This window comes from Chenopodium quinoa, unplaced genomic scaffold, assembly GCF_001683475.1.
Source record: "Chenopodium quinoa cultivar QQ74 unplaced genomic scaffold, ASM168347v1, whole genome shotgun sequence".
In the NCBI taxonomy this organism is placed as follows: domain Eukaryota; kingdom Viridiplantae; phylum Streptophyta; class Magnoliopsida; order Caryophyllales; family Amaranthaceae; genus Chenopodium; species Chenopodium quinoa.
Genome location: NW_018743669.1, coordinates 286,831 through 306,457, shown reverse-complemented (window position 1 = coordinate 306,457; position 19,627 = coordinate 286,831). Strand labels below are relative to the sequence as shown.

General features: G+C 35.5%; 4 protein-coding genes and 1 non-coding gene across 6 annotated transcripts; 4 read left to right on the top strand and 1 right to left on the bottom strand.

Moving 5' to 3' along the window:
* The first annotated feature begins 538 nt into the window (after window positions 1-538).
* On the top strand, window positions 539-3,036 carry LOC110683368 (pentatricopeptide repeat-containing protein At3g46790, chloroplastic-like). The gene has a single exon (XM_021859722.1). It carries the CDS (start codon window positions 648-650, stop codon window positions 2,619-2,621), a length of 1,974 nt encoding a protein of 657 aa, XP_021715414.1. The 5' UTR covers window positions 539-647; the 3' UTR covers window positions 2,622-3,036.
* A 92-nt stretch (window positions 3,037-3,128) lies between these two features.
* Window positions 3,129-8,260, bottom strand: LOC110683369 (myosin-1-like). Of its 2 annotated transcripts, XM_021859723.1 has the most exons (15): window positions 8,062-8,257; window positions 7,852-7,939; window positions 7,709-7,755; window positions 7,142-7,231; window positions 6,986-7,039; window positions 6,787-6,864; window positions 6,618-6,686; window positions 6,369-6,524; window positions 6,166-6,292; window positions 5,860-5,900; window positions 5,269-5,358; window positions 5,026-5,130; window positions 4,116-4,295; window positions 3,515-3,624; window positions 3,129-3,409 (listed from the first exon to the last, which is right to left on the bottom strand). In XM_021859723.1, the coding sequence occupies exons 1-15, from the start codon at window positions 8,101-8,103 to the stop codon at window positions 3,334-3,336; spliced, it is 1,353 nt and encodes a 450-aa protein (XP_021715415.1). In that variant the 5' UTR covers window positions 8,104-8,257; the 3' UTR covers window positions 3,129-3,333. The 2 variants fall into 2 exon arrangements, with proteins under 2 accessions (XP_021715415.1, XP_021715416.1); XM_021859724.1 differs by lacking the exons at window positions 3,129-3,409; window positions 3,515-3,624 and adding an exon at window positions 4,875-4,947 and having other exon boundaries at window positions 4,125-4,295; window positions 8,062-8,260.
* Window positions 8,261-8,296: 36 nt separating this feature from the next.
* On the top strand, window positions 8,297-8,370 carry TRNAV-CAC. Its single transcript has one exon. It is a non-coding gene; the product is annotated as a tRNA-Val (tRNA).
* A 474-nt stretch (window positions 8,371-8,844) lies between these two features.
* On the top strand, window positions 8,845-12,502 carry LOC110683367 (eukaryotic translation initiation factor 3 subunit G-like). Its single transcript, XM_021859721.1, has 2 exons — window positions 8,845-9,418; window positions 11,769-12,502. The coding sequence occupies exons 1-2, from the start codon at window positions 9,097-9,099 to the stop codon at window positions 12,293-12,295; spliced, it is 849 nt and encodes a 282-aa protein (XP_021715413.1). The 5' UTR covers window positions 8,845-9,096; the 3' UTR covers window positions 12,296-12,502.
* A 1,839-nt stretch (window positions 12,503-14,341) lies between these two features.
* On the top strand, window positions 14,342-18,534 carry LOC110683366 (methylsterol monooxygenase 2-2-like). Its single transcript, XM_021859719.1, has 7 exons — window positions 14,342-14,604; window positions 16,244-16,381; window positions 16,942-17,087; window positions 17,224-17,343; window positions 17,425-17,637; window positions 17,728-17,808; window positions 18,148-18,534. The coding sequence occupies exons 1-7, from the start codon at window positions 14,575-14,577 to the stop codon at window positions 18,221-18,223; spliced, it is 804 nt and encodes a 267-aa protein (XP_021715411.1). The 5' UTR covers window positions 14,342-14,574; the 3' UTR covers window positions 18,224-18,534.
* Window positions 18,535-19,627: the final 1,093 nt, after the last annotated feature.

Genomic DNA, 19,627 nt, shown 5'->3' with positions numbered 1-19,627 from the left:
TTATATACCTTTTATTCAGCTTATATACTGGTATAATTCTGTACAATCCGATTTAATAAAATCTTTTGTCCAGCTTATATAACTTTTGTTCTCTATTACTCGTATATAGGTTTAATAAAATCTTGATGATGCTTGATCAAATTATGGAAGGCGTAATTATATAGTTCAACTTGACCACATCGATATTTATTAGAATTGAACTTGAACCGGAACCCGACTCAATACTAACCCAAACCCAAATGTACCATCTTTTTAACCCATCCAAACCCAACTCAACACAACCCGAACCTGAAATTGAACACGATCTGATTTTAACTCGAATTGAACCCAACCTATATCCGAAAAGGTGAACGACCCGTTATAACTTGAACTGAAATTGACCCAACCTGAATCTGATCTGAAACTAGATTGGCCCGACATAACCTGATCCTGATTTGACCCGACCTAAACCCGACTTGAATTCCCGAATTGACAGCTCTAGTTTCGTATGATTTGGCTCCTTCGAAGTTCAAACAACGAGAGAAAGGCTTACTTATATCTGTGGCACCAAACAATTGAGCTTTTTAACCATACTAATCAAAATTATACTGAAGAAGAAACCAAATTTAATCATCAACCCAGAAAAAAAATCAAATCTTTTCAATGTGATGTGGGTACTTAATTCTCCCCAAATCATCAAACCACCATTCTCTCTCTTACCAATCAAACACAGAACATCTTCCAAACAACCCATCACCACCGTCGTTTTCTGCTCTTCCGCCGCCGGCGCCGCCGCTGAAACTGCCAACAAGAACCCCACAATTCAGTCATTATGCAAGAAAGGCAATCTCAAACAAGCCCTTCATCTTCTTTCTTCAGAATCCAAACCAACCCAACAAACTTACGAGCTCTTAATCCTCTCTTGTGCCCTCCAAAAGTCTTTTCCTGACGCTTTTGCTGTTCATCGCAACATTGTTGATAATGGGTTTGATCAAGATCCCTTTTTGGCTACTAAATTGATTGATATGTACTCGGAATTGGACTGTATTGATTATGCACGCCAAGTGTTTGATAAAATTCCTAGGAGAACTATTTATGTTTGGAATGCTATTTTGCGTGCTCTTACATTGGCTGGTTATGGGGTTGATGCGTTGGGTCTTTACAGGGAGATGAATAGGATTGGTATGCCTTGTGACAGGTTTACTCATACTTATGCAATTAAGGCTTGTGTTGTGTCTGAATCAATTACTACTTCGTTGTTGGAGAAAGGGAAGGAGATTCATGGCCGGATTTTGCGACATGGGTATGAAACCCATGTGCATATTATGACAACTTTGCTAGATATGTATGCTAAGTTTGGGAATGTGTCGTATGCTAGTTATATTTTCGATGGGATGCCTGATAAAAATGTCGTGTCGTGGAGTGCTATGATTGCTTGTTATGCTAAAAATGAAAGGCCATTGGAGGCACTGAATCTTTTTCATGAGATGGTGTATGAGATTAGTGATTTGTCGCCTAATTCGGTGACTATGGTTAATGTACTTCAAGCCTGTGCTGCTCTTGCAGCTTTGGAACAAGGCAGGATGATGCACTGTTATATATTGAGAAGAAATCTTGATTCCATATTGCCAGTTACTAGCGCCCTCATGACTATGTATTCAAGATGTGGGAAACTCGAGGTTACACAAAAGATTTTTGACCAGATGGATAAGAGGGATGTTGTTTCTTGGAATACGTTGATTTCTAGTTATGGAATTCATGGTTTTGGCATGAAGGCTGTTCGCGTTTTTGAGGAAATGCTTAGTAGGGGAATTAAACCCAGCGCCATCTCTTTTGTGAGTGTATTAGGAGCTTGTAGTCATGCAGGGCTTGCTGATATGGGAAAAAGGTTATTTGATTCAATGACCGAGCAGCATGGGATTTCTCCTAGTGTAGAGCACTATGCATGCCTGGTAGATCTATTAGGCCGTGCCAATCGAATAAAAGAAGCAGCTAAAGTTATAGAAGAGATGAAAATCAAGCCAGGACCAAAAGTTTGGGGTTCTCTCCTTGGCTCATGTAAGATTCACGGTAATGTCGAGCTTGCAGAGAGAGCAAGCACTCAACTTTTTAAACTCGAACCTGCCAATGCTGGAAATTATGTGCTGTTGGCTGATATTTATGCAGAAGCTGGAATGTGGTATGAAGTGAAGAGAGTGAAGCAGCTTCTAGAAGCCCAGGGACTGCAGAAGGTTTTTGGTCGAAGTTGGATTGAAGTGAGAAGGAAGATCTACTCGTTCATGTCAGTTGATGAACTTAACCCCCAGATTGAGCTGATTCATGCTCTTTTGGCTGAGTTTTCTGAGGAGATGAAGCAGCAGGGATATACCCCACGGACCGAACTTGTTCTCTATGACCTTGAAGAGAAGGAGAAAGAACGGATTCTCCTGGGACACAGTGAAAAACTAGCTGTTGGCTTTGGACTCATAAATACTAGAAAGGGAGAAACCATAAGGATCACTAAGAACCTAAGGTTATGTGAAGATTGTCATACTATGACCAAGTTTATCTCCAGATTTACCGGCAGGGAGATTATGGTTAGGGATGTTAATCGCATTCATCATTTTCGTGATGGTGTTTGCTCCTGTGGCGATTACTGGTAGTTTCATGTAAAATTTATGCTGATTCTTTATACCTTAACAACATAAAGAAATCTCAGTTGGATCTAGATGATTTTATGTGTTGTACAGTGACCACAAGAACATAAACAAATTATACGTAGTAGGTTTTTTTTTTTTTTTTTTTTTTTTTTTTTTTTTTTTTCACAGTTCCTTTGCAGTTGCATCATTTTTTTTTATTCGGTAGATCGCTGTTGCGTCATTTATCAGTCTTATTGAATCTCGACTGTTTTCAGGACAATGAGCTAAGTAGTTTATGTGCCCAATGAACCTTTGTCAAAGTAATATTATTTTTATTATGCTTCATTTGGTGTTTGGGATTTATACTTGTACTGCATGAATCAAAATATCCCTCAACGTTGTGCATCAAAGCTAGCATGGCTACTCAGGTGTAAGGGGGCTCAGAACATAACTTGGCGATATGAGGGGAGGAGGGACAACTATTGTTTCAGATGTTGAAGAGTTGATCTCAATTTGCAACAAGCCAAAAAGTGATTAATCAAAACAATAGATTCTTTTCTTCAAGTTTCTATGGTAAGGACTCTAAGGAGTATAACAAAACATTGTAGTCCTGGGAAAGAATACACCAAAAACAAAAAACACAAACTCAATATAAGTATCATATCTACTTTTCTTTTCAATTGTACATTGTCTCTGTGATATCAAGTATAACACATCAAAAATAAGTATTCCCAGATCATTTCGCCAGGAGTACTCCGTCATGCTTCACCTTCATCAAATTGCTCTCAATATTTCGCAGCACTGGTTTGTAGCTGAAACATTTTAACCAATCCACATCACATGTCAAATTTAGATAATTTACAGCATATACTCCACATCCAGAAATTAGGAACAGTATTTTAAAGAGGAAGACTTACAGGCGTGCAAGACCCGTATATGCCCGTGAGGTTTGTTGCAGCTGCAAAGAAAGTTGCATGACCTCTGCAGACAAACTCTCTGCTCTGCTTTGCTCCCTGAGCAGTTGACCCTGAATGCAGTATTGCAGATACAAATCAAATTCGACAGGTTTAAGATGCAATAACAGATTGAAAGTTTATTTTGACAAAACTTACGACTCATAATTACTAATCAAACTCCCTGAAGCTGAATTAATAGTCAAAGTATAATTTTGAGATGTTTGGAAAAAGTGGTAACCTTACGCAAAAGGGTGCTGGTTTATGCCTGATTGAATCTCTTAATATTACCATTTACCACCCACCCACCCCACCCCCACTAAATTTAATTGGTAAAAAGGGAAGTATATGGATATATATAATTATTTTACTCATAAAGGTCTTTCTGTAAATCAATGTCATATCCTTCTGAGGGAGTGAGGGGTATAGGACGGACTAGGAACAATGTGACCAATTTCTGATAGAGGGAGTACCAAAAAAAACAAGCTGAGAAAGAACGTCTGCAAGTTTTTATGGCACACCAGAAGAAAGCCATGCATTCTATCTCTGAATGCCAAAAACTTACCTTGAGTTTCAGTATATCATTTGTATCAGGTGATTCAGTATCACTTTTCCCATAATTGTTTGTCCCCGGAGAGCCGTTAGTCAACTGCACCCCATTTGACGACATAGTATTGATTTGTTCTGTTCTCAGCTTATCTAGCATCCCTCGTAGCTCTTCATTTTGCTTGAGACATTCTTTGACCTGTATTATTACAAAATTAGGCGAGTTCTGTTTTGTGATTAAAACAACTATATATACTGTAGAAATGAAACCCTTATCACCTTATGTAGGTCAGGTTTTCTATTACGGAATTATGGAAACCTGAAAAGTCAGGGATCATTTCTTCTTTAAATAGCCAACAAGTTCTTCCCATATACGTATTTTGAAAGTCCCAAAATGGCCCTTTCTTTTTCTAGTCTCTTCACTAAATCCTAATTAACTCTGATACCTTCTCGATATATTCATTATTGTAAAAACAGTGCAAATAACTTCAAATTTCTTGATATTAGTTTCACTTACTTTCCTTGTTTCTTGATTCCTTGAAAATTGTGTTTCCATGTTTTTTCTATTTCTACGTTTCAATAAATCTTGTTTCTGATTCCTCACAACATACTAATGTTTACAAAATTGTTTCAGATTCCAAAACAAAAAAAAAGTTCATCATGAAATGACATAGATGCACAACTTTAGTCTCTATGTCTATTAAGGGATTCAAATTTTACATTTGTGGACTAGAGACTTTTCAAAACCCTGAAAGTAAAGGTCTTAGTTTATAATAACCTGAGATTAAGACATCACCAGGGGATATCTGACAGGACGAATAATAGGGAGGATTTGAAGCGCAGATAGCTATCTAGAATACACATACAATGTATCAGATTAATACCTTAGTGAACAACAGTATAGACAAACTTCAAGCAACTTAAATCACCTGATTCTCCCAGTGTGAGGCGATACCCACAGCCTCTTGATAAGCTGATGTCAGACTTGAATTTTCCTCAAAGAGCTTCTCTATCTCTGAAGATTGAGAATCGATCTGCCAAAAACACAGTCTAACTTGAGCAAAGGGAAAGGAACAAATATTGCATTTAGGAAAAAAGGAGTAGGGGTAAGAAAAGAGTTTATGTTATAGATTTCACTAAGAAGAGATAATTAATGAAGCAAAGGAGGTTACCTCTACCAGAAGCTTCTGCCTCCCACCTTCTAATCTCTCAACCATTATTGCCATATCATGCAACTGGCCCTCCAACTTCTCCTTGTCTTGCTGCAAGATATCAAAAATAATATTAAATTGTGAAATTAGGAGACAAGCGGCATTGGAAAGACCACATTCAACTAAAAGGTAGTTCATAGAAGCAAGATTAGGAGACAAACGGCATCAGAAGACCACAGTCAATTAGAAGGTAGTTCATAGAAGCAAAGAAAAAGAAGTTTCAGATATTTGTAGGCTGTAAAATAATGGCACATACATGACTTTTTCAGATCCCAAGTGTTAATCTCAATCCAAGTCATACTATTAGATAAATCGATTTAATTACACAAAATTGGAATCAAATGTCAAGACTTAACAAATTTTTGCATACCAAATTGGTTTTTTAGATTCTTTTCAGTTATCCGGCCTTGTAAAAGAATGTCAAAGCTCGAAATAAATAGCTTATAAAGAAAAATGAAAATCAAGGTACAGCAACCATGGCTTCCTTGAAACAACTCAATACAAGGGAGAAAATAATTTAGAATCAATATCAATATGGAGGATTGGGCTGACCTGGGTAAATGCTTTCGATGATGATTTTTCGGCAACATCTTCTGGAACACATACAAAAAAGACTATTAAGGAAGCAAGTCCACTAGTTGATGTCAAAAATAATTAATGAAAGCCAGTATACAGGTATCCTAAAGCTTAGTAGATACAAAACCATTCCCTATAACCATTGCAAGATGAAAGAAAGGCACCCAGTGCTATACTCCTAAGCCATAACTTCCGCATCTTCTTATTATATATAATAAAAAAGACAATGTGGTACTGTATCATGTAATGTGTACAAAAAAAAGTTAAGTTTCTAAGGATTACCTGATATTTGTCTTTCCAGTTCTGCAAGCTTCAATTCCAAGTCCTGCTTGTCTGACATAAGAGCAGAAACCCTAACTTGCTCTTCTTCTAATCTTTGTTGCTCTTGATGCCTAAGTTTTGACTCTCTCTGCAACAAGATTCATCATAAGAGAACTCAAAGATAACAGTGAATTGTTAACATGCTTTTTGAAACAAGCACTCACTTCTAACTCTAACTTTAGGTTAGCTAACTCCTTTTCCAAAGAATGCATGTGATCTGGTGGGTTTCCCATAGAAGCCATGTTACTAGCAGAATCATTGAATGCTTGTCGCTGAATGGAATTAAGTTCTGCTCTTAGAGCAGCTGCATCCTCTTCAGCCTATTGCAAAACAATGGTTAAGAGGGAGAATATCATACATTTTATTTTATTAGAACAGAGAAAATGAGGATAAATAAAAAACACTCAGCATACTCGATATTGTTCTTCTTCAGCCTCCTTGAAACGCTTTTTCAATGTCCGAACTTGTGCTGAGAGATCCTCCTACACTAAAAAATACCAGATTCCTTAGGTATAAGGTTACAAAACCATGACTTAAATAGCATCTAGATAACACAGTTAATTTCCATTTAAATGTCCATACCCGTGCAACAACTGCTGCATCTTTCTCCATCGCAACATCCCTGAGTGCTTTCCTCAAAGAAGGTACTGTATTTTGCTCCTGCATTCCAACGAGAAAATCAGTACAGCCCATCTATCAAAAAGCCCTTTCCATACAGATCTGTTCTTATCCAAACAAAGCCAATAAAACCAATAGTGTGGCATAATTCTAATATGTCTACCAGATCACTAAGACGCTTCTGCAATGATTCACACTCCACTTCTTTTTCCTGAAGCTTCATAGAGAAAACAAAATTGTAATTTCAGAAGTAAATTATCAACATCCAGAGAAGTAGCCCAAGACTTTAACACAATTGCAATAAGGTTAACTTAAAAACCTTGGAGCTCAGTCTGTAGTTCTCGTCTTCAAACTCAGAATTCTTCTTTTGCAAATCCTTCAACTGTGATACTAAACTCCCAATATCATTCTGTACAACACATTAACAATCAACAACCAACAACATAATCAGCATCAACATCTAAATCTGAAACTAAGGAATATAACCCCTCAAAAAAAAGGAGCAAATTCACCCAAAAAATTGAAACTTCCTGCACTACTCTTGCAAACCCTTCAGCTGCACTACTAGTTATCCACTACGAATCACGTTCCATACAACACATCAACAATTTTAACACAATGCATCTTATGTAAACTTGATTCTGGGAAATATAACCACTCCATAAAAGGGGGGGGGGGGTTCATTATATAAAAGCACAAAGATTAAAACTTTAGGGCAATGTATCATACAACTATACAAGAAATCTACAATCAGTTACTGTATCACAAATTGCGCTCAAATTCCACTGAAGAATGGGATTATATTTTATAAAACTTAATGCACATTGCATAATTATCTAGCATAAATTCCAGTATTAGAATATGAGCCGGAATTGAAGATATATACCTCGGAAAACCTGGAAACACTATCAGATTTTTTGATCCCACCATTATCTGCAAATGAATTCAGAAAAATTCCAAACTCAATAATTCTTATAATCAATAAATATTAAAAAAAAAAATAATCAAGAAAACAATAACAATTATTACCAGGTGGGTTAGAAGAAGTACTAAGATCTGATCCAGAAGACACTTTTTTCATCCTCTCAGCAGCTCTTTTCTGCCGAATTTCTTCCAACTAAATTTAATTCAAAAATAAGAAAGATCAAATCTTTTTCAGATAATTGAGTGAAATTAATCTAATTAATGAAAGAATATACAAGAAGAAATAAAAATTGATATTTTTTTTTGTTGAATTACCGTTCTTCGACCAAGAGAAGCATGGTGGTGCTGCGCGTTCATGGCGTTTTGAGGAGAGAGAATTTGGCCGGCGAGTGTATCGCCGATGAAGGTGACGGAGTTTATTTATTTTACTGATTTTGAGAAATTTGGTTCGAATTTGGAATTGAATTTTTAATGGAATTTTTGGTGGTTATCTTTGATAAATGAGATTGGTTTAAGATTCGATAATTAATCTCTTGGAAGTACCCAAAGTGTCTGGGTGGTGTAGTCGGTTATCACGCTAGTCTCACACACTAGAGGTCCCCGGTTCGAACCCGGGCTCAGACAATTTTTTTTCCATTCTAGTGACAACGGCCTTAATTTAGTCGGTTATCACGCATATCATATATGGGTGCTTATCGAGCAAATAAAACCTGCTCGACTCGTGCTCGTTAAAGTTTCGAGTCGAGTAGAGTAACTCACGATCAGCTCGTTAAAATTTTGGTCCTTCTATTATTATATGCCTTTGTTTATTTTTTTTGTTCAATTTATATTGTTTCCTTATTATATAGATATTATTAAACATTTACTCTTTTTTTTATGATATATATTAAGACTTAATAAGTGTCAAATTTGTTTAAAGATAGTAACTTTGTTTGCAAATTCTATATTAATATTATATTATCGAGTTGCTCACGAGCTTATCAAGTCGAGTTAGAGCTTGTTCAACTCATGCTCGTTAACATCTCGAGTTGAGTCGAATTCGAGTCGAGTTAACTCAAGTCGAGTTTTGACCGAGCGTAAACCCGAGTCAAGTACGAGTTGCTCGCGAGCTGCCCAACTCAATCAGCACCCCTAGTTATATGCCTATAACATGAGAGTTTTAATCTTCCTATGTACTGAGTATTTGAGTAAGACCGTAAACTAAACATCCACTTTGTAAAAAAAACGAACCCTTTAAAAAAAAAAATCTTCTTTCTCATCTCTACCGCTATTTCTCTCTCCTCAAACAAACAAAACCCTAATTTTATTTTCTATCTTCACCCTAATTTTCTCTCTCTTCAAATAACAAAGATGCAGCAGACCAAGCTTCGATGGGGCGAGGTAGACGAAGACGAAGATCTGGATTTCTTGCTGTTACCTCCAAAGCAAGTAATTGGTCCAGATGATAATGGCGTAAAAAAGGTGATTGAGTATAAATTTAACGACGAAGGTAACAAGGTTAAGGTTACCACCACAACTAGGGTGCGTAAGCTTGCTAAAGCTCATCTTAGCAAGAAGGCAATTGAACGTCGTTCTTGGCCTAAATTTGGTGATGCTGTTCATGAAGAAGTCGGCGCTCGTCTTACTATGGTTTCTACTGAAGAAATCGGCCTTGAACGACCTGCTCCTCCTGGTTCGCTTCGATTTTGCTTTCTTTTGCTTTTGTTTCTATTTCTGTTTTAAAATTTGATCTTTGTTGCAATTGATCAATTGTTGTATGATTTTGATGTTGTTGATATTTTAGGGTTGTTGAATCTGGCTGTGTTATTTATGTTTGATTTTTAATGGATTTACTCGTGAATTTGTTTTGTTTGAGTGATTTTTGTCAATTGAGGTTAATTGAAAGAAATTGAAGGCTTACCTGATTTCTCGAGGATATTTGTGGAATTTTGGGGGAATTGTAGATGGATAGGGTTCTGGATTTATCGAGATATGAAATTTTTGAGGTGCCAAGAACAATAAACTAGGCTTTTTAATCATTAGGCTTGTATTTTGAATTAGCAATATGATTAATTTACATGTTTTAAAGGTTGCTGGTGGAAATTAGCTGCTCAAGGTTGTAAAGTTTGGGATTTTATGAATTTGGTGATTCCTGAAGTAATTTAAAACTATTCTGATGGATGAACGGTGATTGTGATTGGGATTGAGGTTAGTATTTGTGGGAGAGTGGATGGAATACTGAATGTGAAATAGGTTTATTGTAATGGTTTTGGTGATTTTCATTATCGGTGATTTATTGTAATGGTTTTGATGATTTTTATTATTGGTCAGAAGGGTCCGTTGTTTTTTTTTTTAACAGAGTTTGTTAAAAAAAAAAAAAAGTGAGTTGAGATGGCTTAGTTTGGGTGGAAGGGAGGTTTGGAGTTAAAAATAACTTGGTGCATGCTGAATATTATTTTATTTGTTGATGGATGATTATGTGAATTATCGGGAGTTTTCTGAATAACAAATGTGATATAATAATAGGTAGGAGAATAAGATCAGTGGTTTTATGGTATCAGGGTAGGGCTGGGATGATAGTTACTACGAAGTATAATATACTAGAAGTTTCACTCCTTATGTTACTCCTTGCTAATTAAGTCATAGATTTGGTTGGATGTAACAAGTAGGATTGGTGGCTACTTTGTTGATGTAGACTAGATTGGTGCTGCAAACAATTTTATTACTGTGGCGTATGGGGTCTTCAATACATTAGAATAACATTTTGAACCATAAGAATAATTTCAAGATTGGAATTTGTTGTTATATGGCTTATTAGTAGTTTATCAGGTTGACTGAATCTTCGAGACTTGTTTATGAATAGATGAACTTGCATATAGATCTTTATGTTTTCTGTGTTTGTTTCTCTTGTTATTGTTGTCTTCACTTTATTAATATACTAATGCCCTTTTTATATATATATATATATATATATATATATATATATATATTTTAATTACTCTATTGTCACTGTTACTAGTTGTAGTATTAATGCTAATATAGTTGTAGCATTAGCATTGTTGCTATTATGATAGGTGTTACTTGTATAATTAGACCTGTACACTGAGCCACTGCTAGAAAAAGAATCATATACAACAGATACTGAGATAATTATACCTAACAGGCTGACCCATAGCAGTTTGCTAATGACAGTTTGCAATGATACTGCACAGTCTTCTCTGAAATCTGGTGGTCATATGTTTAAATATGTTACAAACTTTAAAACTTTAAAGCTAAAAAAATAGATGTTGGGTCTTTAGCTGCAAATACTTCTGTTTGGTAGGTAATTAGGTATATTCTTTGCTTATTCATGTTTGGTCTGATTTTTTTAGCTCAGTTAATAATCCCTAATGAAACGTTGCACATAAAAACTGATAGTTGGACATAAAAGTATTAATATTGGGAATGGGTCTGATGGGAAAAGTTGAATGTAGCCTTGGGGTTTGAGTTTCTAGGATTTTTGCCTTCATTAGTTAGCAGAAAGGAATGTGATGCTGAGATAAAGGTTCCCATTGGACATTCCTTGTACTTCTGAATGTGATCGACTAAACTTTGCTCATGTCTCTGGAAACGAGGGGGTGTGTTTTCTTGCTGTTAATTACTCAATGTCTTTTTTCCTTCACTTTTTTTGTGAGAAAATTGTTTAGTGTAATGATACCTTCTAAACTTGTTTCTGATTATGTGGAGTATTGAATTGGTGGATTCCTGTTAAATAACTAGACAGTTGATTGGTTAGGTCCAAAATGCTTCTAGGAATTTCTGCCATAAAAAGATTTTGTGTTAGATCAATGTCTATGGTATTGATTTAGTTTGTGAATTGTTTGTTTGTGAATTGCAATTAGTTTCCTTCTGTTTGTTTTCCTGTCTTTGTACCAAATATTGTTATCACTGATCAGAGCTCTTGGTGCAAGGTTGTCTTTTTATTTTGCACAATTATAGCTCTTGTACTGATTTTTCATAACCCCCTGTTTAAGCAAGCTCTTTAACATTTGTTTTCTTGACAGGGGCCAATAAAGAAGAAACAAAAGCTGCATCTGATAACCCATTCGGCAAAGGTGCTGTCCTCATGCTTTGTAGGACCTGTGGTAAGAGAGGTGACCACTGGACTTCAAGGTGTCCTTACAAGGATCTTGCACAACCTCCTGAAACCTTCGTTGATAAGCCTCCCACAGATGGACCGGCAGCTGCTTCTACAACTGGCTCCAAGGGAGCATATGTTCCTCCAAGTTTGAGAGCAGGTGCTGAGAGAACTGTCACTGACATGAGGCGCCGAAATGAAGAGAACTCTGTTCGTGTTACCAATCTCTCTGAGGATACCAGGGAGGCTGATCTCCATGAGCTCTTCAGGACATTTGGTCAGATCACCAGAGTTTATGTTGCGATCGACCAGAAGACTGGGTTGAGCAGAGGATTTGGGTTCGTGAACTTTGCGAACCGAGAAGATGCTGAGCGGGCCATCAATAAGCTCAATGGATATGGTTATGATAATCTCATTCTTCGAGTTGAATGGGCTACTCCAAGGGCAAACTAGAATATGACAATGGGTTTTTTTTTCCTCCTGTGACCAATCAATTTTTGATATTCCTGTTTTACAATCGGACTAGGCTGATAAATCTTTATGCTCTCTGAGATGATTTCAACATACTAGTTTGATATGTTTGAGATGATTTTAATTTGAAGTTTAATTATTTAATCTTCTAAGGTAAATTGAATCAAGAAGGGAAGTTTAATTATTTAATCTTCTAAGGTAATATGAGTGCAGAAGTGGAGATAGTCTGGATCACTTAATGTGTTGATTCTGAAGCTACATTTGATAAGAAGTTCGCTTTTGCAACCAAATTCAACCAATCTACGGAGTACTTTATATTACAGCACTAGAATGCAATTGTGTGACCTTGCTAATATTTCCTAGTTGCACCATTTCGGCATTTCCTTTATGATGATATTATGGTAGTAGTTGACACTATTTCTTTATTGACTATGATTTTAGCTATATAATTCAAGTATAATAAAGCAACTTCCATAAACCATTACTTTTTTTTATCAGAAATCCATTAACCATTAGAAAAACACATAATGGAGTAAATGTGTTTTTCTAATATCTCATTCTTTCAAAAAACATGTCTTACTCTTTTCACCTTATTTTATCTGTCCCATTTGTTTATTTTTTATATTTCCTCTGTTAAATGTTAAAAAGTTAAACGTAACGGAGGTAGTACAACGTAATAATTTATTTTCGTAGTGCACATGGACCACCTAAAATTGTTAGATTTCCACTATTTGAGTACCCCAAGAGACATTTGGCGAAGCAGCTAGTCTGTCTTTGGTGTATGAATTGCACGAGTACATGTACTGATGTACATACATGGTCAAACCCCAAATTAATATTCCTGCAACATGGATGCTGGATTTTAACAAGTGACAAATACTGTAACCTTTTGCACGTGAGTACGTGACCTCAAAATCATACTTCATTAATTTATTTATTTTTAAAAAAATTATGTATCATCGCATTAAAAATTAGAAAAAGATTGCATTTTTTGTGTCTAATAAAGTTTTAATAGTAGTCCACGGCATCACCCAGGGCATAAACGTTGTTTTCGTAAGGAGAAACTCCATGATAGTAATTTATGATTGAGGAAAGCCACTCATAATTTTGAGGCCCACATCTCCATTATTTCATGACTGACATTTTAAGCATTTTGACCATTCATTTGTTAGCCATTTATAGATAATAACTATGACTAGTAAATTACCGACGATAATGAATTTAATTTGCAATTATTGTGACAAGTGCATGTAATTGATAATTAGTTCTCTAATATAGTAAATGCGGAGTATTTTACATCGAAATAAGTACTTATAGAGTTATAGTAAATAGCTAGTTAAATTAAAATTAAATATCATCATGAACATGTTCGCCATTCACCAAAGAAAATAAAAGTAACATGAACATTGAACAAGTTCATTTACTAAATATTACTTTGTAATTTTGTATATTCTTACTTACAAAATATCACTACAGTATATATTTAAATAAAGTTAGCTAGAAAGGAATTAGTTCTCTAATGACGTCTTAAAAAATTTGTAGGTGACACCCTTAAGATAGAAAGTGACCTCGAATAAGTTTACACCATACAAATATTTACAAACTTTTTTTCTTATAAACACGCAATTACTTTATATTTTTGGAGCTGGATTGAGAAGTAGTATTTCATGGTTGTTGATGTTGAAGCTCTCCAAGACAGCTTTATGAAACCTATAATTTTCATTTCATAATAAATGATGTTTAGACTTCTTATTTATTTAATGATGTAGTTTGGTCTTTATTATACATGGAGAAAATGAAAACCACTTATTATTTGGCCTATTTACAACCTTGATAAGCTGTCCAAATAACATTAAAGATTGAAATCCCTAAACATACCCTACGATATTCAAAGTAAATCAATTGTATGAATTGTATCGTTCCATTTTATCAGATGTCTAAAACAATAGCGCGAAAGCCGTTTTCAACACCTTTTAACATCATAACATAATATCAACATCATTATCACTTGAAATTAATAACCTAATAATTGCTCTATAGTAAAAAATTTCAGCAAAAAGGGTAATTAAAATTAGTTAAAAATAATTATTATAAAAAAAAACCAAAATATTCGGGCAAGAAAGAGCAGAAAATTCTGATAGATTCCCTCCCCTACTTGACAGTTGTGTCGCCCCCATCTTTCTCTCTCTTCTTCTTCTCTCACATCACAAATTCTTCTTTCTTCTCTTTCTCTCTCCTCCGAAGATCGGAGTTCGTCTTCAATGGCGTCGCTCCTTGAATCTGGATGGCAGGTTAGTTCTCTCTTTCCACAACATTTTCTGATATTTTTAAGCTTAATTTTCATGTTATTATTTGATGATATTTGATTAATCTCAATGTTCTCGAGTTTTCCGCATTATTGAAACTGGAATTTGTTTGATTTTGTATTGCGATTAGATTAGGTCAAATGTTTAAAGCATTACAATTTGATTGATATTAGTTTGATGATTGTATTAATCTGCGAAAATAATGTTAGCGAATGCGAATTGAACTTTTTTGCTTTAGATTTTATGTTGATGATTTATATTCATTGTATTACATGCAAGATCATCTTGTTGTTGGAAGAAAATCTAATTTATGAGGATTGTTTTGGTGTATAGATTAGCGTAGGTTTTTAGAGAGTACACAAACTATAACAATGGCTATTATCTTCCAATCCAGGAATGCAGGGATATTTGTCGTAGGGAGACTGTCGTAGAAATTATATTTTGAATCGAATATTCATCAGTTGGCTTATTGTACCATAGGTTTAGATTTATGGAGCTTCGTCGATGATCTTGTTTATGCAATGATAAGTGTATTAAGTATAGGTTGATTGGAAAAAGAATGGAGCAGTAGCCTTATTATGTTTGGATTATATATGAACTTAAATACAGTATCATTTTTAAGGTGATGTAATCTCAGCTTAAGGATATGTTTGTGATATTTTGACTAAGTTTTGAGGAGCAAATTAATGGATAAGATATGTTTGAGGAAGATGATTAAGCATATTGAAAGGAGGCTGAGAACTTTAAGAGTGTCAAAGATAGCAAGGATGGCATCACTGTCTTGGTTAGCTGCTTGTGATGAGTGCTCTATTAGGGTGATAGCCTGATAGGGTCTTATGGTGTTTGGATGTTTTTGAATGGAATGGTGTTTAAAGGAAGATGAGTAAGCATAATCAAAGGATGTTCAGGAATTGAGGAGTGTCGTACATAGCAAAGTAAGGCTAATTGTTTGCTCTCCCCTTTATTAAAGAACCTTTCTAGTAAGATTTTTGCTGAATTTCATCATGTGCTAATACCTCTGCTGTGATAAGCATTAGTAAAATGCAGAGCAACGATTCCAATGCTGTCATGAACATAGTTTCTGGTAAGGTCCAGATCAATGTTTTCTCATGATTTCCTGTACTATTTACCTCATCAGATACTGCTGCAAACACTATTATATTCCTCTCTTCTCACAAAGCATATGCTGCTTTAACCTGGATTTGTCCCAATATGCCAGTTCTCTTGGATAGTTTTTAAAGCTGCTTGTGCTACTCCTTTTGTTTAGAACTCCAATAAGCTAGACTTTGCCATAATCTGTCCACTTCTGCACCTTGCTCCATAATTCCCCCCCCCCCCCCCCGCGGCTCTGACTGTCCATTTTATTTTGGTTTGTCCCATATTATCCTCCTCTTTGGCTATGTAATTTATCAAATAATATGGACACTATGGGACAGAGGGAATAGTCTCTGACATAAGATGACTTAGAAATTATTTTGTGAAGATGTTTCATTTTCTTTCACTTATAAAGTCTCTGTATTACATGCTGGTTTAGCATTTTCTTTGTTTTGCGGTGTCTTCATCTATTTTTTTTATTCCATAATATAATTTTTTATTTATTTGACCTATCTTCCTGATATTGCAGTATCTGGTAACTCATTTCAGCGACTTTCAATTGGCTTGCATTGGAAGCTTCATTCTTCATGAGAGTGTCTTCTTCTTATCAGGACTTCCTTTTATATTCCTTGAGAGGGGAGGATACCTTAGCAAATACAAGATACAGGTTTCAAAATTTCCTTTTATTGTTTATGTGTAACGGGAATGTTTGGCTTGAAAAAGGTTTTTCGTGTCAATTTTATAAATTTGCTGGTTATTATACTCATAATTTCAGTTTTAGTAATGTTGTGAGTTTTTTGTTTTATTGATTACTTTTAGATTGAATCATTTCCATGTCCAATCAGTTTATGAGAATGCTTGGACATTCATATGTGTCATGTAAATTGTTATCTCGCTTATCTGCCTTAAGACCCACTACAACTTTAGGTTTTATGTAACAATGACGAGTTATTAAAATTTGTAATGTCGCCAACTTCCTGCATGAAAGATGTATAAGTGACTGGGATTTATATTTCCCAAGTAATATAACTCAAACACTATTGGAAAAGAAAGGATATATTGATAGTGTTGAATAGGGAATTGAGCTCATAGCTTGATCGATTTAAGAGGTATATCTCCAATTGCTGTTGACTTAGACTTGATCCCAGCTCATGTAGCCTGTGGCATATGTTTAATATTATGAGTATTTTGATGGGCCGTTAATCTGCAAAGTGTGGTCAATTGCAGGCTAAAAATAACCCTCCTGAGGCTCAACAGAAATGTATAACACGGCTATTGTTGTATCATTTTTGTGTCAATCTGCCGGTGATGCTCTTGTCATATCCTGTCTTTAGAGCTATGGGGATGCGAAGTAGTCTACCTCTGCCTTCCTGGTATCTTCAGGTTCTTTATGTACTGTAGCCTGTGTTATTTAATCATCATGCTAACTACAGTCATACTTTTGTTTTGGATAACTTGTGTGTCCATGTCATGCAATCTTTAGAGCTACTTTGCCACATTATTTTGCAGGAAAGAAGTGGTGCCTCAGATAATATTTTACTTCATCCTTGAAGATTTTGTGTTTTACTGGGGACACAGGATATTGCATACAAAGTGGCTATACCAGCATGTTCATAGTGTCCATCATGAGTGAGTCAGATTTGAAGGCTTATGTGCTTATTTTATGCTACTGCTTGTCTGGAATGTTGAGTTTTATATTTTGATACGCAGGTATGCTACGCCATTTGGACTGACTTCTGAATATGCTCATCCAGCTGAGATATTATTCCTTGGCTTTGCAACAATTGTTGGACCTGCCATCACAGGTCCCCATTTGTTTACTCTTTGGTTGTGGATGGTGCTTAGAGTGCTTGAGACCGTTGAGGCCCATTGTGGTTATCACTTTCCTTGGAGCCCATCAAACTTTTTCCCTTTATATGGAGGGTGAGCCTATGAGTTAACTTCTTAATATAAATCACCTCAAATAGTTTGTATGTATCATGTCATGTGATTTTATTTTTCCTTCTCTTGCAGTTCTGATTTTCATGACTACCATCATCGCTTGTTGTATACAAAGTCTGGAAACTACTCATCGACATTTATGTACATGGACTGGTGAGCATGTGTCTTTTTAGTTTCCTATGGGTTGGTAGTTTTTTAGTAGAGAACAAAGTAAATGGACTCTAGATCATCAGCCAAGGATGCTTCAGATTAATTCTTAATGGATTGGAAAATATCTGGCGTAAATCCCACTCTTTAATATCTGCTCTTTTGCTTTACTAATCCTTGAGTCTTCATTTGAATATAATTGGTTGCTTTTTGTATGAATTTGTGATCTCCCATTGGAGTTTTTTTTAGTTCACAATGGGAGTATATCGGCTCAGTGTTAATTGCTTTTTGTGCAAAGTTGATTTCCCTTTTATTCTAAGATATATGAGATACCCATTGGTGCAGGATTTTTGGCACTGACAGAGGTTACAGAACATTGAAGGCGCTTAAGACTGTTGATGTTGATGGCAAGAAAATGTAAGAAACTGAAAGAGTTAAATTTTGGTGCCATTTCTCTCATTCTGTGCAGGGAATGGATTACAGTCGGTCTTAGTCAATTTCTTTCCCATTCCTTTGTTCTATGTGGTGTGTAGTGTGACCCCAAGGTGTTCTATTCCTTTGATCTATGTCATATGTAGTGACCGCAGCCTCTGTCATGTGTTTAATTATTTTGTTGCTTTTTATTTCTGTTGATGTTCTTTGTATCACATAAACAGCCGCTTCTTTAGTACAATATCATGAATAAATTTCTACTTACTCCGTAGAACTCTGCCTGTTATTTTTTAGGCATTACAAGACATCCCATTCAATATACTGTAATTATCTTCCATTTTCATGAATATCTATATGATGATGTTAAATTCATCAATAATAATGATTAACTTATCACATCGGAACGGAACTTGTAGAATATCCTATTTTAAGGTTCCAGGCTGAAACTCAGACGCAAAATGTCTTCAGAAAGCACTGTACACTGCGTAAAATACATTTATTGTTGCCCGTATGAAGCATAGATTATATAATTTTACTAGTAGCGTTTAAGCTGATATATAGTGCTTAGTTTATATGTCCTATGATCGGCTATGATGCTTCTAGTAAAATTGTAATCTATTTAGAGATGTCAATTCGGGTAAACGGGTCGGGATTGGATCGGGTTAATTCGAATTAATTCCATAACCTATGCGGGTCGGGTTTGGGTTGGGTCATGCTTGAGTCGGATCACGTCGAGTCATACTTCTTATCGGGTTTGGGTCGGGTTTAGGTCGGGTTAATCACAGGTCGGGTTACATTCGGGTCACGTGAATAATAGGTCGGGTTTAATTCAGATTAAAACGGGTTAGGGTAATTCTCGAATTCAAGTCGGGTTAGGTTCAAGTCAATAATTTGCGGGTTACGATCAGGTCGGGTCATTTTCAAGTCGGGTCATTCTCGGGTTCAAGTTGGGTTCGATTCAAGTCAATAATTTGCGGGTTATAATCAGGTTGGGTCATTTCCAAGTCGGATCATTCTAAGATTCAAGTCGGGTTATGTTTAAGTCAATAATTTGCAGGTTACAATCCGGTCGGGTCATTTCCAAGTCAGGTCATATTCGGGTTCAACTAAATATAAATAGATAATTATCATTTTTATCAAGCTAATTATTTCCTTTGACTATAATAGATATAGCAATATACTAGGGAACTATAGTCTATAATTTAGGAAAATAATTATCTCCTTTCACCATACAACAAATATATACTATATTTAACTCTTAAATTTGAGGATGATGCTCCTTTCTTTTGCTTGCTTGGACCGACTTGGTCTCCCTAGACAAAATGCTTTGATCAACAATAATAAGGTGGTCTAAATTGCATTTAAGGTGATTCGAAATCAGGTCAGGAACAAT

Excerpts from the sequence above, each read along its gene's own strand:
- LOC110683367 (XM_021859721.1), top strand. The coding sequence starts at position 9,097 with ATGCAGCAGACCAAGCTTCGATGGGGCGAGGTAGACGAAGACGAAGAT. Across the intron at positions 9,419-11,768 it reads TGAACGACCTGCTCCTCCTG|GGGCCAATAAAGAAGAAACA; the intron begins GTTCGCTTCGAT and ends TTTTCTTGACAG.
- LOC110683369 (XM_021859723.1), bottom strand. The coding sequence starts at position 8,103 with ATGAACGCGCAGCACCACCATGCTTCTCTTGGTCGAAGAACG. Across the intron at positions 6,687-6,786 it reads ATGCAGCAGTTGTTGCACGG|GAGGATCTCTCAGCACAAGT; the intron begins GTATGGACATTT and ends TTTTTAGTGTAG. Across the intron at positions 4,296-5,025 it reads CCTCACACTGGGAGAATCAG|GTCAAAGAATGTCTCAAGCA; the intron begins GTGATTTAAGTT and ends GTAATAATACAG.
- LOC110683366 (XM_021859719.1), top strand. The coding sequence starts at position 14,575 with ATGGCGTCGCTCCTTGAATCTGGATGGCAG. Across the intron at positions 14,605-16,243 it reads TCCTTGAATCTGGATGGCAG|TATCTGGTAACTCATTTCAG; the intron begins GTTAGTTCTCTC and ends CTGATATTGCAG. Across the intron at positions 17,638-17,727 it reads TTTTTCCCTTTATATGGAGG|TTCTGATTTTCATGACTACC; the intron begins GTGAGCCTATGA and ends CTTCTCTTGCAG.
- LOC110683368 (XM_021859722.1), top strand. The coding sequence starts at position 648 with ATGTGGGTACTTAATTCTCCCCAAATCATCAAACCACCATTCTCTCTC.